The sequence below is a fragment of the Drosophila arizonae genome, chromosome 4 (assembly GCF_054131065.1).
Source record: "Drosophila arizonae isolate 15081-1271.41 chromosome 4, UAZ_ARI_1.0, whole genome shotgun sequence".
Lineage (NCBI taxonomy): Eukaryota > Metazoa > Arthropoda > Insecta > Diptera > Drosophilidae > Drosophila > Drosophila arizonae.
This window is the reverse complement of record NC_142924.1, coordinates 11,406,032-11,423,932: the sequence shown is the minus strand read 5'-3', so window position 1 is coordinate 11,423,932 and position 17,901 is coordinate 11,406,032. Positions and strand designations below refer to the sequence as shown.

Genomic DNA, 17,901 nt, shown 5'->3' with positions numbered 1-17,901 from the left:
TTGCGCATCCTCTGCCGCTGCTTGCTCGCACCGTTATAGGTAATGTATGTACATTTATATATATAGTATTATTATGGTACTTCGATGTTTTATGTTAACGATTTACAACACTCGATTGAGGACTGCACTTTGTAAATGGACCGCACATTCGCCCCGTGTGCCAATTGGGTACCTTCTGCGCTCGATTGTTGTCTACATCCGAATGAGATCGGTCGAATGCGCCGCGGTGCGCTGGCTGCGCTGCGTTGACTGCGGTGCTTACCCCAAAAATACCCCATATCGATACAGCGCACAACACACTGAGCACCGCCTAAGAATCCGGCCGAGCTGTTTACCCCACCTGGTGACGTAGACGCCACTAATCATAAATCTATTTCGGGCACCCATTGTAAACACAAGCCTTTTAATTGTGCACGCTCTCAAACTCAATTGTTCTCGCTGAGCCGGATCATTCCTTTTGTCCCATACTTCGATTGGATGATGAAGCGGCTGTACTTAGCTGATGATAAATTTGTACATTCATTGAAAATGTGCCAAACGAATAGCTGTAGGTTATTGCAAGAATCACAGGTGAGATTCGTCACAGACGAATTGTGATTCATGCGACAGATTCACGTCTTTTTCTTTATCAATGTCAAGCATTGAGTTGAGATGTGCGTGGCATATTATTTAAGTACCTAATTATTGATTCACGGCCAACATAGATGAGCTGTCTTATGCGATTTGTGTGCCGTGATTTGTGGCTGTCGTGCCCCCTCTTAGGCATCTACATATACCTTTACAGCCAAGCAGAAATATGCGTTCTGCCATGGTATTTGAATTTTCATTTTGCACACTACATTAATATTTTCAAGTTCATTGTTTATACATAGATTGTATATACACACATATATGCTTGCAAGGTATTTTGATTTATTTTTAATATTGAGTATACGCAAGATGGGATATATACTCGTATGCCAGAGGTATGTATCAAGTTGCCACACCCCTCAATTAATATCATTCTCAAGGTAAGCGACTCTATCTAAATGTCGAACACTGCTGTGAACTCTGGAAAATGTCAGGCGATTCTCGATTCCCCCCATATACTCTACTAACACTTTGACTTCCCCTTTGAACTTCTAGAACGACGTATCTCGGCTTATCAATTGCGTACGATTGATTCTGTCGAAGATGAGTCCTCGTCATCTGGCAGGGAAGATAGTTCACCAGAATCGCCCAACCAGTTCCAGCAGCAACAGCAGCCGGGCGCATATGGTCAATATTTGGGCGTTAATGGGCAGGTACAGCATCAGGGTCGCTCTCGCACTAAGAAGACAAAAGTGCGCAGCAAGTCCCTGCAGCCGCCCACTAATATTGTGCCTTGGCGCAAGTCCTCGCGTCCGCACCGTGGACGCTCACTAGACAAGCAGCCATTCCTGCCGGGTTTCAAGCCAGAGCCGATCAAGTCGTGGACCGAAGAGACGATTAGCTTAAAGGCCACGCCCATTGAGAAAAAGAAGCCGATACCCAAGCTAGAAGCAGCAAAGGTTGTCCTCAAGTCCATCAAGTCTGAACGAGATCAGGGCATCATGAGCCTGGGAGCTACTTTGGAGCAGATTATCGCTGGCAAGACCGAAAAGGAGGCCGTGCCTTGGATAACAATGCGTGAGAAGCTAAAGCAGGTGGAGAGCGTGCAACGACAGCTGAGCAAATTTGACCTTGATGAGGTCTATTTGCGGCCATTAGAGGGTCAAATCGAAACCGACCAGCAGCTGCCACAGCAAGCCCAACTGGAGGAGGTGCAACGCACCAAGGAAATTCAACGCCTTAAGAGCATGGAAAGCGTAGAAATCATGGAAATGACTGACCAGATTGATAAGCTCATTACCCAGCAGCAGAATAATAAAGATCGTATTCCATGGAAGGAGATGCGTCAGCAGCTGAAGAGCGTGCAGAGGGTAACCAAGCAAATTGACAAGTTCAAGATTGACGAGGTTGAGCTGCGCCATCTGCAGGCTCAGCAGAGTATCGCTGAAGATTTCCAGAGTGCTACTCAGGACACAGTTGTCATGACTATCGATGATAGCTCCAAGAGCTCAATTTCTAAGATTATGACACGCGATGAGATTCAGCACTACGAGGACCAGTCGAATATCTACAAGCAGCAGTTCATAACCACTGAGGACGTTAACATAATGCATGTTTCAGAGCGCGAGAAGCTCGAGGCACAAAGGCTGCTCAGGGAACAGCAAGCTGTCAACTGGAGACAGCAGCAGCAGCGTCCACAACTGCAGCCACTAACCTCTGTCGAGGATACGATCTCACAGACCAGCGAACGCCAAAAGATTGTGCAGCAGCAGAGCCTTATCGAAGAGAGCCAACGCCAGCAATTTGTGCAAGTCGAAGACTCCCAGATGATGAGCATTGAGCAGTATGAACATCAAAAGATGATCAACCAGCGCACTCAAGGGGAGTCCTTCAACTGGCGTCAGCCACGTGAGCCACAGAAGTTCATTCAGGTTGAGGACTCATCTCTGTTGCATCTACAAGAGCGACAAGATACCCAGGAGCAACAGCTTATACAGCCCCAGCCTGTTATGTGGGACCGTGGTAAGAAAAAGCCACAGCCTATGCAACCCCAAGGTCCTATTCCCCAAGAGCAACAGCAGTTCGTGGAGAAACCAAAGACATATGAAGAAATGCACGATGAGCTGATTGAACCAGTTCCAGTCCAACAGCCAGAGCCAGTGCCAGTTATGTGGGAGCGTGGCAAGAAGAAGCCAGTCCAGCCACAACAGAAGACATTTGAAGAGCTCCATGACGTGCTGGATGAACCTGTTCCGGTGCAACAGCCGGAGCCTGTTCCTGTCATGTGGGAACGAGGTAAGAAAAAACCAGTTGCTCAAGAAGTTACTGATACTCAACAAATTGTGGAAACATCGCAAGTGGTTGAGCAACAAGTTGTCGAGGAGACAAAGAAAACGGCAGTACGTCGAGTAATACCACCGCGTGAGCCAGAGCAGAAGGTAGAGCAAGTGACTCTTAAGCCAACTCCACGACCGGCACCTAAACAAGCTCAAAAGTCTGAAGAATTCCAACTGAAGCCACTCAAGCCAACGCGAACCGTTCAACAAACTGTTCAAGAGTCGGTTCAAACGGCCACCGAAGAAACTCAACACATTACGGAGGTGGCACAGATCTTGAAAACACTTGAAGTTGCCGAGGATACTTTGGATGAAGAAACCACCAAGACCGTGGAGCCTCAGCCGCAGCCAGTAATGTGGGAGCGTGGCAAGAAGAAACTTCAACAGCCTACAGCTCAAGAGATACCAAAGTCACATGAAGTTGCTGTTGATACGCTTGAGGAGGAAACAGCTCCAGCTGTTCAGCCAGAGCCACAGCCTGTTATGTGGGAGAGAGGCAAAAAGAAGCCCCAGCAGCCTAAAGCTCAAGAAGTTCCCAAGACTCAAGAAGTCGCTGTTGATACTCTTCAGGAAGAAACAGCTCCAACTGTGGAACCAGAGCCGCAGCCAGTGATGTGGGAGCGCGGAAAGAAGAAGAAGCCAACTCAAAAATTGGTGGAGGAGATTGTTCCCGAAGTACCAACAAAAACATTTGAGGAGGCAGTCGATGTTCTGCCAGAGGAACCTAAGGTTGAGGATATGCCAGAGCCTGTTTTATGGCAACGAGGTAAGAAAAAGCCGAAGCCAACTGAGGAGCAGCACCCAGATGAAGTCGATGCCCAAATCGAGCAAGTTGTTGAGGAGGAGGAACAAGTGGTGGAAGAAAAGCGTAGAGTCAAAAAGGTTAAGAAACCTAAGGTTCCACAGGAACCAGTTGAGCAGCCTAAAGAAGAGGAGATAATTGAAGAGAAAGAAGAGGAGATAATTGAAGAGAAAGAAGATATCGTTGAAGAAGAAGAGGAAGTAATAGTGGAAGAAAAGCGTAAAATAAAGAAGGCAAAGAAACCAAAGAAAACTGTAGAAGTAACTGAGGAGCCAGAAGAGCCGGAAGAGCCAACGGAAGACATTCCAGAAGAGGAAGTTGTCCAGGAGCAGGAAGAATTGGTTGAGAAAAAGCGAAAGGTGAAAAAGACAAGAAAACCAAAACCCACAGAGGCAGAGCAAGAAGAAGAGGAAGTTGAAGAAGAGATTCCAGAAGCACAGCCCGAGGAGGTTCCAGAAATCGAAGAGCCTTCAGTTAAAGAGCCTACGAAAAAGAAGCCAATTCCTAAAGTGCAAGAAGTGGAACAAGTTGAAAAGGTTACGCTTAAGCCCGTTCCCAGAAAACAGCATCAACTACCGGAAAAAGAGCAAGTTGAAGAAGTGACGCTCAAGCCACGTCCAAAGACTTCAATTGTCTCGGAGACACAACAGCCCGAAACAACTGAAACTGAGTTTGTTGAGACAGAAAAGGTTGTTACATTCGAAGACCAAGTAGTGGATGTAACTAAGAAGCGCGTTAAGAAGAAGAAGCCGAAGACAAAGCCTGAGAGTCAGGAATCTATCGAAGAGCCAATCGAAGAACCTGTTGAAGAAATTGAAGAGCAAGAAGAAGAACCAGAAGAAATCAAGCCTGTAGAGAATGTGGCGGAGGAACTAGCTATCGAGGAAGCTCCAAAGGAAAAGGTTACGAAATTCAAGCCCAAAAAGGAAGAAGTTGTTGAAATGATTGAAGAAGTTGCTTTGAAACCGGTAACCAGACCAAAGAAACAATTACCTCAGGAAGCAACAATAGAAGAGGTACGTCTCAAGCCTACGAAACGCACAACTACCAAGCCTGAGGAAGTTAAATTGGAAGAAGTCGACTTGCAACATGTTGAAAAGGTAGAAGAGGAAATAATTCAGGAAGAGAAGCGAAAGGTCAAAAAGGTAAAGAAGCCCAAGCACGAAGAGCTTCCTGAAATTCCAGATGCCGAGCCTACCATCTTGGAAGAGGCTGAGTTGATCGACATCGAGAAAGAGCCTAAGCCCGAAGAAGAGAAGCCACAAGTCCCTTGGAAGCGTGGTGAGAAAAAGAAGCCAGTTGCGGAGCCTTTAGAGGAAAAGCAATGGCCAACTGGCAAACGGCGCCCTCTGCCCGAAGAACAGCCTGAAGAGGTACAGCTCAAGCCGATTCCAGCCAAGCCTGTGGAAATTCCTGCAGCACCTGAAAAGGCAGTTTCTCCACCCGAGCTACAGCCTGAAGAAAAGGTGGAAAGCGAAGATGAGATTTCTGATTTGGAGCCTCTGAAGTTACCAGAAGAGAAACAACCCAAAGAAAAGGTTAAAAAGGAAAAGAAGAAGAAACCAAAGTTGAAGAAGGCAACGCCATCAGTGGATGAAGTTTCCGAAGAAGTGGCCCAGCCATTTGCAGAGCCAATTGCTGAAGAAGATCAAGTTGAAGAGCTTCCAGTTGATGATGTGAAGGTTGTTGCTGTCTCTGAAGATGTGCAGCCAGAGGAAGAAGTCGTGGTAACTGAGAAAACACCCGAAACCAAACAAAAGGCACATAAGAAGCGTACAAAACCACTGAAAGAAGTTTCGGTTGAAGGACAGCCACAACTACTGGAAGCAGCTGTTGCCGAAATTGAAAAGGCTGATGAAATTTCCCAAGAGATCTCACAAAAGACTATTACTCTACTGAAGAAGACTGAAGATACACGACCTCAATTCATAACAACAGAGCAGCTTATTGAGCTCGACGTGGAGGACGTAAGACGCGATCTGGAAATGAAAATCACTTCGAATATTATTAAGAAGGAGAAACGGCGCGTTGTGCTCGATGACAGCCAGCCTCTGCCCGAATTGGAGCTAATCACGCAGAAACGTATTCAAGAGGGCATCGACAAAGTGGCCGACGAGGAGCTGATCGAGGATCAGCAATTGACTCAGAACTTAGAGGAAACAACTACGTCTGAGGTAATTGGCCAGGAGCGCAAGCTAGTCAAAAAGAAGAAGAAGGAAATCAAGCCACCGCGTATCACCGAGAAGCTGCGACCACGTCAATGTGTTCCCGAGGAGCCCACTATCCTCGAATGCAAGGTTGAAGGCGTACCATTCCCAGAAATCAATTGGTACTTTAACGACATGCTATTGTTTGCATCGGAAAAGTATGAAATCACCGTCGTGGAGCAGGTGGCACAGCTGAAGATAGCCAAGGTCACGCCCAGCGATGTGGGAGTTTACACCTGTGAGGCGAAGAACGAAGCCGGCGTGGCAACAAGTCGTACCAACATAATTTTAGGTAAGTTTAATGCACATTTCATTTACTCTATGCAAATGTATTCCTGTCTGTGTAAGTCACTTGAAAGCTTTTGAGAAAGTTGATTGGTGTCTTAATTATTTTAACCTCTTGGAAGAACCACTTAACAAACTACTTCCATGATTTCATTCCATTTCTATGCCCAAACACAACAACAACAACACACTTTATAAATACTTTCTATTCATAATGAATATAGAAAAAGAACAAGGAGTCGCGCCACAATTTACGAAACCACTTAAGATCGAGTTTACAGAGGAAAAGCAGCCCGAGCGGCTTAAGGTAACTGTAACATGTCAAGTGACTGGCAAACCCAAGCCTCAAGTTAAGTGGTACCGTGGTATTGAGGAGGTGATACCCAGCGAAGCTTTGCAGATGTTTTATGATCAAGAGACTGGCGATGTTGTCTTGGAGGTTATAAATCCGCCTCCAAACGAAGCCATTACCTATTCGGTTCAGGCACAAAATCAATTTGGACGCGCCATTGGCAATGCCAACATTATGAGCCGCGTGGATGAAGCGCCCAAAGAGATTCTCAAGCCGCCCACAGTAACGCCGTTGAGTGCGATTGTGGTTCCAAATGGAGGCACATTACTGTTCGAGGCCAAATACGATGGTATCCCCAGACCAGAGATCAAATGGCTGCGCAATGGCCGAGAGATTATCGAAAATGAGGAAACCATTATAGAAACCACAGAGACAACGACAACAATCAAGGTTATCAATATGACTCGTAAGCGTACAGGAAAGTATGAAGTTTGCGCCAAGAATAAGGTGGGTGAGGCCAAGTCATCTGGCTCTGTGGTTGTTTCTGATCAAGCACCCGATAAGAAAATCAGACCACCCAAATTCATTCAACCACTTGAGCCGAAGTTCTTTGGAGAACATGAAGTTGCAATACTCGAGGTTGTTGTCGATTCAGAGCCGCTTTCCTCCTTCCAATGGTTTGTTCACAATGAACCCATTAAGAGCTCGAATGAATGCCGTATTGTTAGCCAGGCCAACAAGTCAACGCTCTTGATTGAGGACTTCCAGCCGAAGTTCTCCGGACCATTCACTTGTCGAGCTGAGAACGTTGGCGGCTCGGTCACATCAACAGCAACAGTTAATATGCTGGAGGGCGCTCCGCAGGAACAGGCTGTGGAATTTGAATCGCCACGCTTCATTGAGGAATTGATTCAGCCCATAGATGTAATGGATGGCGAACAGCTGCTCTTGACTTGTCGAGTGACGGGCAAGCCTACACCAAAGGTGGAATGGTATCACAATAAGGAAAAGATAACAGAAACAAAGGAGACAACACTGTCGCAGGATGCGCAAGGAAATTGCCAGCTACAAATAACGGAAGTTTTCCCTGAAAATCAGGGCCAATATAAATGCGTTGCGACAAATAAGATTGGCAAGAGCGTCACGAAGACAACTGTTAATATTCAAGGTACTTTTGGATGGTATCAATTGATAGTTGATAGTTAACAATAGATACTTAGGAAATGTAGCATACACCATATGCATCGCATTCTACATAGGTTTTTCAATAACTACACTCTTTCCACTATCCTCCTACTATTTCTCCTCTGAATACTATATATACCCTGTTTAGTATGTTCTTTATACTAACTCACATCTTGATGCCCTTGCATGTGATACTAGCTAAAAGAGATCTTTCGATTTTAAATCTATATTATCAACTCTCGCAAAATCCTTTTGTAAATAATTTTCCGTTCTTGCGTTTGATAATACATCTGTCATTGGACAAGCCAATATTTATAAAATTTAAAACATTTTTTTAGCATTTGAATATATCCCCGATTCTGAAATCACTGGACTCACAGGATCTGAGGAGGATCTACTTGATAGAGTAAGCGTGATTGTAGTTAAAGAGCTGCCTAGGTTTTTCTTGAAGCTAACTTTTTTCATATATGATGCCACCGTTTTAGACTATCTCAATCGACGAACAACCTCCGAAAATTATTAAAAAGCTACCTGAAAAAATCGAACCCAAAGAGGGTGAACAAGCGAAATTGGAAGTTAAGGTTATTGGTAAACCAAAACCAAAAGTCAAATGGCTACGTGACGACGAACAGATATTCGCCTCCGAGGAATATCAAATCGAAAATTTCGAAGATGGGACCTCAGTGTTGGTCATCAATCATGTATATCCCGATGATGTGGGCACAATTAGTTTTGAGGCCTACAATCCGTTGGGAGTGGCAGTAACAACTGCACTATTCGCAGTCGAAGGTACTGTTATGGTTAATGATGTGTTTATCATACGCTTTATAATATCATGGAAAAGTCTTGGAATTGTCAGTAAAATTCTCTTTCAGATCTGCAGCAGCAATGCCAAATTCCCTTTTATCCCTATCCCCCTTATAACATATGTCTACAATCCAATTTGATAAAATTCCCATTCGTATTCCCTACACAAAAATACACTTACTATACACTCTAATACACGAAAGGTTAAATAAATATGAATAGAATTTACAAAACATATTTTCACACATTATCCTCACTGCATTGCTGATGAAACGCTAATAATAATCTACTATTGTCACTTCTACTGTATCGCAACATTAATAGGCATCGTTGGATCAAAGGATTATCGCAAGCCAGAATGGGTGACCCACATGGAAGAGATGCAAGTCGCTCTCAAAGGTATGTATCAGAGGATTGAATAATAACCGACTCTACCACTGTTATGTGTATATGTGTTTTTAATTTCGTGTTTTTCAACACACAACTGTTTTCCGTACTGTTGTCTTAAATCACAAAACAAAAACAACATTTCACAAAGTCTGTCTCTATTGTATTTGTCCATGTATTATACAATGTTTCGTGCACCAACAACAACAACAACTATGTGAATCTGTCAATTTCGTCCAAAGAAGCTTACAAACTATGTGGCTTTGTAATTGTCTCAGCCCTTACAGCTCTAAGGCTTATACACCCCTTATCCCCTAAAAACGTATCCAAGCCCCATTGACAAAAGTAATCGCCTTTAGAAATAATAGTATAAAATTCTTGTTATCCCTTATATATACATATATATTTTTTACAGTATCAGTAACTCATGTACAAGTAATTGGTTGTATTCTAAAATGTTTTAAACGAATTCTACTTTTTTCCAAATTTCTACTAACCCATAAGTAACTTAAATTCCAAGGAAACACTATGACATTCCCCTAGCGCTGCTTACCCACACATATCTATATGTTGTTATGTGCTAGCTGAGTTTGTTGCCTGTTTACTCGTTGTATTTGAGTTTATTCAAAGATTTAACCAAAAACAGACAAACAATTTCCATATTACTCAAGCAAACTACAAACATCACACTAGGATTAAATACTGACTGTAAGTACAAGGCACACATACAGACTAACTTCTGTTGCTTGTAGAGCTTTGTATCTAATACGTAGTTAAATGATGCTATCTTTATGCTTATAGCTGCTAAATGCTCGCCATCGATACTTAATGAAATGCGTGACTGTCGTGCCTCGATTGGGGAAACAGCGAAGTTCTCCGTACAATTTGCAGGCAATCCGCAACCAGGTACAGTATACTGTCTGTAGAGCGCTGCAGTTGGTTGGGGCTGATGGTAGATTGGTTTGCTGGCTTTTGTAGATATTCAGTGGTATTTCAACAATGTTCAACTGAGGGCGTCAGAAAAGTACCGCATGGTAGTGCAGGAATCAGAGGCAACACTTGAAATATTCAAAATAACAAACGATGACTGCGGTTACTACAACTGCAAACTGATCAATGAAATTGGCATGACAATGACGCGCGCTAAGTTCGACATATCCTCCACATCTGCAGTAGCAGAGGAGGTGGAGCAAGTGAAGACAAAGACTGTGAAGAAGAAGACGGCCAAAAAGACAGCGAGCACAATGGCCAAGCGAGCCAGTGCATCTGAATCCCAGTCGCTTCATAAAACTGAAATCAAAATAGTGCCATCGAGGGCTGTAGAGACGACCGTCAATATAGTGAAGGTAAAACAGGCTGTGCCCATATTGGTAGAGCACAGTGAAGTCTCGGAAGTGATGCAAGTAAAAGATCGTAAGATCGCTGATGCTGAGCAACGCAGCAGAATTATTGAGGAAGTTGCAGAAGAGGCAGAAGAAATTGAGTCCGAGGAAGAGGTCCTCGTTGAGAAGAAATACACATCAAGTAAAACGATTCAGCTAACTGAAACAGTTGAACTAATACGCACAAAAATCACAATGAAAACCATCAAGATTGAAGATATCTATGAGATAAGCCAGCATGAGGAGGTGCAATGGCTGCTCGAGTCCGTCGAGGCCGAGTCGTTTGGCAAAATTGGCGAAGCAGCGCTCAGAGACTTAGCCACAATTGGTGTGCTCTTGCGCTATGGCTGCACTCATTACGAGATCACATACATGTACGAGCAGAACATATTTATATCGCTACAGAAGCCCGAATCGCAGTCAGCTCTCGTCCAGCTCGTGGAGCGAGAAGGCCACGAGGAGCTGATCACGCAAATCCTAAGTGAATCTTCGAACGAGGACGAAACTATATTAGCAGCGACAGTTGGCTTCAAAGCGTTCATACGCATGATACAGACGTACGAAATTACTATAGAGACGGTGATACGAAAGTTTCATAGGGAGGATTTCATCTCTCACGATTGGAAGATATGCGCAAAGGAGGTTTGAATTCTGTTTTGTTTGTTTTTGTTTCGTTCGATGCGGTTACGTAGACAGTTGAAATGGCGGTCTAAATTTGACTTACATTGAAAAAATCTTTCTCTAATTGGGAACTGACATTTCAACTGGAAAACCTGAAAATGTTTTGTACTTTATAATCTGCAGCTGTGAGATTATATTCTTCTAGTTTATTGACGATTGTTTTTATAACTTTTTACACGATTTATTGAAATCTAGAGAATAGTAGAGACATCCCAAATAATTGAAAGTCACGAGGCTATAACGCGTGTGAAAATCGGTGAGTAAGCTGCTTATTTGTATATATATGTGAATAATGCTAAAAAATTAGAAATATGCTTTAGAACATTTGAATTTTGATTACTGAAAAAGCTATTTTATTTCTTTTTTATTTTCAAAAAATGTAAAACTGCTTTGTAAAATGCCTGCGCTTATGTGCCAATCCCAACAACAAACTTAATCTAACCCATACGTAGAGGAAACATTTGTCGAGGAACGCACGATAGTTGTCGATGAAGGTTTGAACATAAACACAGATGAACTGTAAAGTCCACAAATAATACCTACCAGTACTGATGTATCCCAATGAACTACTCAACTAGTTACTACATCAATTTATGACACTGAAAACAAAAACATATTCAAAAACAAACAATAATCGATATTGACTTTTCAAATATATAACAATTAAATTTTGTTAAACCAAACGAATCATGTGTATATTCTAAAAAGACGCCTACCTCAAATTATCTCAAATGCCCATTAACCGCTGATAACGACCTACTACTATTATGATTTAATGATTCTCTTTAGCCTGTTGCCATATAAGCTTTTTTTGGTATATTGAAAAGCATTTTTTAATACTTCTACGCACCTGAATACAAATGTAGAAGGGCTTCTTGTTTATTGAATGCTCGGGGTCAAACAGTTGGCTTGGCTTGAGGTAAGTTTTCACAGAGTTTTCCTTTTGTAATATGTATTGCATATGCTGTTTGTCTGTTTAGCTTTGTTTATGTGTCGCCAAGAATCTAATAAGAAGCAAAAAGTGTTATATTAATCACAAATGCTGATCATATAATATTAATTATAAACAAATTGCAATTGCCTTGCTTTTATGCAGTTTATCAACATTGTTAGTGAATTGTCTTTAATAGCACCTGAAAGAGAAACCGACATTGTCATTGTTTAATTACATTACATTCGCAGAAACTACAACCACTAAAGTGGAAAAACAATTCATACAGCAACAACAAGAACAAGAACAAGAACATGAACAAGCACTAGGTCAACAACAACAATTACAAATTCAGGCTGAACAAACTGTGCATAGAACAACCAAAACTAAAAAGCATAAAAAACATACAGAAATAATACAACAACAACAACAACAAATACAACAAAGTATTGAAGAGATCACAAACTATGAGCAAAGAGAAACATTTGCAGAGGAATCAAACACTGAAGCACCAACAATTGAGACACTAGAGCAGATTGAAGAGCTTTTACCATATAGCACGAATCTATCCACACAAAATGTACCAAAAAATACATACGAAACAATTCCAGTTTCTGTAACAACAGAACTTTCCACACCGAAACCTGTAGCAGCTCAAGTACACGACGAACTCTTACCACAAAAGACTTTAGCAGTGAATGAAGAATGTTTAGCATTCGATGAGGTAAGTTCCAGCTTGGCTCCGTCTAGTCCGGCGACTAGTGAGCTAATCGAGCAAGTTGAAGTTCACGAAAGACATGCTGCCTCTATTATTGAGACTCACACAAAGGAGACTCCCAAGGAATTGAAATCTTCGAAAATACCAAAGCGCATACAAGCTGAGCGTAAAATAAAGGAGTCACGTCCATTGCTAATTGAAGCACCTAGCATCGAGGACTCCATCGCAGAGCTGGATTCACTCAAAGCTCCTGTTCAGCAAGCACATGGGGAAATCCTTTATTCCCATGAGCTCACCTCAGAACAACAATCGACTTTGGACAGTGTCGAAAATTTGAAAACCCCAGCAGCTAGCACGGAAAAAGCTGTATCACAATTGCTTGAAAGTGAAAGTATTATGATCACCGAGTCTTTTAGAGGAGAGACAGTAGATAAGGAACCAGCCCAAATAAAGGCCAGCAGCGAGAAAATTTCTCCCATATTCACCCCAAGTGTTAGCCTAGGCATTAGTGAATGTCAAGCGGAGGACTCTGTAATGGAACTCACAGCTCAAAAAGAGATTCGCACCGAAACGACATCACTTACAGTCGAAGAGTTTAAAGCATTCAGCACTAGCGAATCGAGAGCATTAGAGAGTGAAGAAACTATTAACGCAGTGATTCAACCAACGAAATCTCTGGCAGAATTATCCATAAGCCCCGAAGTCGCACCAATTGTGGTTCAGGAAGTTGATATAATGGAGTCCCTAAGCGATGAAAAACCATCACCATCACGTATTAGTGAGGCTCAGGCCCTTAAGCAATTAGTATTGATGGAGAGCCTTATAAATACAACAGCCGATGCGCGTAGTCCCATTGAAGAGAATTTACCAGCATTCCGGACAGAATCGCATGAGGCTAGCTCGAGTTTGGAAACACAATCACATGTTATTACGGAGCAAACTATTTCCAATGAAGATAGCCCAACAGAATTTGCTGTAGAGAAAATACCTGAAAACATAGCAGCTACATTGGGCCAGACCAGCTCTCTCACAGTGGGACAAACTCAGGAAGTGCAATTAGTCGAAACGACAGAAATGCTGGATAAGCCAACTATAGAGCCTGCTAAGCTCGCGAAAGAGTCATTCACAAAGGCTTTTGGATCCGCCCTTGGTAATCAGGAAATAGTATATGATACCACTCAGTTAATAGAACCGGTAGGCAATGACTTGAACGAAGGTAAGATAAATATCACAGATGCCGAACTGGTTGCAGAAGTGCATGCTCAAACAATAATTGACTCAGAACAGAAACTGGTGCCTAATCTGCCAGAATCTGCATTGGCTAGGCTGAATTTTATTGAACAGAAGGCATTGGAAGTCAAGCAGGATACGGGTATTGAGAAAGAAACCAGTTTGGTCCCCGTTAAGCCAGTGGATAAGCAAGCCGCTGTAGAAGACATTATTCCCGCCGAGCTGAAGGCGAGCAGTGTATGGGAAGTGCAACCACAAGTTATGCCTGCTGATATTACAAGCGATAATTACAAGCCAGCAGCAGCAAGTACCGTTTTTGAGACAAAAACAGTTGGAGTAACAACTGAGCAGGAATCGCTGAAGAGCACAGATTACCTCGCAACACAAAATAAGCCCGACCTTAAGTCTGGTAAATTACTGATGAGTGATAGTCAACAGTCGGTAGAGGTAACTGCTGTGCAGCTCATTGAGAGCTCCGAAATCATTGAATCAGCACCGCAGCAGCCACAATCAAAAGCTGAGGAGAAAACTGATACATTAACTCATGCTCAGCATGATGAGCAAATAATATTGGAGTCCATTGTGGATTATGCACCTGAAAGCAAGCCAACAGCAGCTCTTGCAGATGTAACAATGCCTGCTCAAATTGGAACTAACGTAATCGAACAGGCTATACTGGAGACTTTGCAGCCTCATCTGCAGACAGCTCAGCCCAAGAAGCAGGTATCAGAGACTAACTTTGACCTTCTACAGCCTTTAGAGACCAGCTCTCATCTTACTCTAGAACAGGAAACAGTATTGCAGCCAGATGAACAAAATAGAGTTCAAAACGCAGCTGTAGGATCCCTAAGCGCTTTTCAGGTTGCAGATAAATCAAGCCCTCAACATATGGAGTGCATTCAAGATCTTGGTGAAGAAACGCAGCCCACTCAACAACAAGCGAATTTGAATATTGGAGAGGTATCACTACCTGAATGTGAAATGGTGACACCATTTGATGCTGTAAAAGATTACTTGGTTCCTGCTTTAAATAAATCCTCTGTAACTAACGTACACATCGTTGAAAACACGTCTGCTTTGGATACAACGACAGCTATACCTCATGAAAAAGCTGATGACATTAAAGAGTCAATTATCACTCAACAAGCTGGTCTTATGCCAAAATTAAATGATTTTACCAAAAAATCCCCTATATCGGAGCAGCCGAATGTTTTTGATCATATTTCAGAGCTGCAAGACTTCAATCCAACTTTGGAAACTACTCATCCTACAATAAGCAGCTTTGATGAAATCCATGTTCAAGAAACGAAACCACTTGAAAAAGAAATTACACTCGAAGCGGACTCTAAGCCAACACAGCAGTCGGTTAAAGTTTCTCTAGATTCAACAACTGGTATTGTGATCAGCCAACAGGAGAATACTTTCGAACTGGAACGTGATCTGAAGATCCCAACTACTTCAGTGGAACAAGCGAAATGTATTTCTTCCGAATCGTTAAAGCTTCCACTGATCGAAGGTGTGCAAGAAAATCGATCAACTGGAGATCTGGCAGAATTTAAGGTTTCTAACAAATTTGCAACATCAAATATCGATACCTTAATGGAATCCACAACCTCGGAAACAGTCATATATGACAATGTTTTAATAACTGAAGTTAAGGATCTGCTAGATTGTGTTAGTTCTCAGTCCATAATTCCCCATGAGCATAAGCTGGTAACTGAATGTGTTGTTGTTTCTGAAGTGGAAGAATACGAGAGAATAAAGGAAAAGGAAAGCAAAGCTAAGCCCATTCGGGATATATTTAGTCAACTGCCTATAAAAGAAAATCAAAATACACTAGAGGCAGAATCAGAATTGAACACAAAACCTTTAGAAGAATTTAATGCAAAGGTGAGCAATGTTCTTTCGCCTCTCTACACTAAAGGAGTCGATGAAATCAAATTGTATGAAACAATTGCTGAAACGAAGCCTACTGACCAAAGTAGTGAGCAAGAAGCCGGAATTTCTCATGTAATGTCGCATGTACCTATAACAAATCTACAACAAGTTATAGAATCAACAGACAAGTTTTTCGCTGAGGGCCAAACCACGTCGATTGCCACATCAACTGATAATGCTTCACAATTAAAAGCACCTGTAAGTACTTCTATACAAACTGTTGAAGACATTAAAGAATTCATTACAAAAACATACATTGAGAAAACTGCTCAACCCAACTTGGAAGGACATCATTTTGAAGTAACTGTAACAGATAGTCAATTCGCCGAGGGTACAGAAGCTATATCGCCAAGTAACGAGGTACTTAAAAAGGCAACTGAATCATTAAATGATGTATTCAAAGCTACTCCACAATCAGAAGAAATGAGCATCTTTCAAAAGGAATGTGCTATTCAACCTTCAGAATCGCAGGAAGTCATGGCCAAGCCAAGCTTAAGCGACATTCTTCAACATACAACAACAACTGATGCAATACCCTATGAACTACCACATAATATTAAGGAAGCTGACTCTAATGCTCAAAAGCTTCAAGAATCTCGCCTGGTATCAACTGACGCCAATAAGCTTAGCGTCCAACTTGACGATGTCATTTTGCAACGAGAGGATACGTTCGTGGACAGTCACCAAATTGGTTATGGCAAACCTTTCATTGAAGGTACACAACGTGAAATGCAAATCTCCGAAGTCATCCCTATTGAAAATATTGACAACTTAAGTTTTCCAACAATTAAGACAGAAGAAATGTCGAGTAATTTAATATGTCAAACAGAAATCCATAAAACTGTATCCGTTGTATCTGCATACGAAGAAGCAACTGATCTAAAATCCGATCGCCCAAATGAAAAACAAGTAGCGCCACATATGGAATCTGATACTAAATGTGCTCAAGTCACAACAATACAAGCTAGCTTCATTAAAGAAGATAAAATGGCTCCCCTAGCGATAATCAAAAATGTTGCTCAAGCTACCAGTGCAGAAAGACAACCATTGGTAACTGAAGAAGTTACTAGTGTATGCTCCATACTAGAAAGCTACAATCTGAATGTACCAGCAGAAGGAAATGCTTCTTTAATATGTGAAATCGGAAAACAGGCTCCAATGATCACTCAAAAGTTTATCTATGAAGAGTCTCCAAATATAGAGCTTCAAAAGACCTCACAATTAATTCCAAACATAAATTTGGTAGAAAGTTCGATAAATCCAGTTCAAACATCTACTGTAAGCATATACGAAAATATCGAAGGACACGGCGATTTCAAGCCACACAGCGCGCAACCGAAGGCCGACATACTAACAGACTTAAAGGTTTCGGTGGTGGAGGAGATTGCTGTTATATCTTCTATAGACGATATACCCAATGTGGAGCCTATAGTAGCAAATGCAACTAGAGATAATATACCACATAGGAAATTTCTGGAAGCCAAGCAAGAACTTTGTGAAAATGTATCAAATTTGGTGGACGAGCTCCCTCCTATGATATGTGCGAGCTATACTCCTGCGGGTGAAAAAGTTGCAGTAGTATCTAGTAAGCCACATGTTAAGGAAACTATACTTGAAACAAGCAGTTCACCTGTCGAGCTGTTACATGCCAAGTCTTCAATAATACCTATCAGCTCTCAGTGTCTCAGTGAACAGGTAGTTACAGAAGAACAAGCCACAACACTACATAAAAAAAATCAAACACAATTCACAAATGCAGATATAAGTTTTGAATCAATCAATACAAATCAAGTTGATATAATAAAAATAGAATTGAATAAAAATGTTCAGCCTACTATCGAGGATACAGAGAGTGCCTTGCAGAGACCATTATTCGCCTCTAAAAATATAAATGTTAATTTTCCCACTGAGGCTAAATCACTAGAAGATGCGCAAATTACTTTAATTCCACATACTGACTTAGAGCTAAAGCCTGAGTCAAAAATACAATATCTACCACCACTAGGTTCAAATGTAATTAGACATATTGTAAAATCACAATCAGGTAAGTTCTAATAAGGTAAACTTTAAGCAATTCAACAGAAAAAGGCGTATTACTTCCGTTAAGATTCGACCCCGACAAGCTAAGAAACACATATTACACAAAACAA

The 17,901-nt window shown here is 41.8% G+C and overlaps 1 protein-coding gene across 3 annotated transcripts in view; it reads left to right on the top strand.

Annotated features, from left to right (window-relative positions):
• The window catches only part of sls (sallimus), an 80,652-nt gene that overhangs the window by 22,168 nt on the left and 40,583 nt on the right, over positions 1 to 17,901 (top strand). For 2 of the 3 annotated variants that reach the window (XM_089466489.1, XM_089466490.1), the window contains exons 15-19: positions 1,126 to 6,207; positions 6,425 to 7,660; positions 8,016 to 8,083; positions 8,163 to 8,466; positions 8,809 to 8,883. In XM_089466489.1, coding sequence (XP_089322615.1) covers positions 1,126 to 6,207; positions 6,425 to 7,660; positions 8,016 to 8,083; positions 8,163 to 8,466; positions 8,809 to 8,883 — 6,765 coding nt within the window. Of the gene's footprint in view, positions 1 to 1,125; positions 6,208 to 6,424; positions 7,661 to 8,015; positions 8,084 to 8,162; positions 8,467 to 8,808; positions 8,884 to 12,116; positions 17,796 to 17,901 lie in introns of all 3 variants that reach the window. The other variant, XM_089466488.1, reaches the window with a different exon arrangement.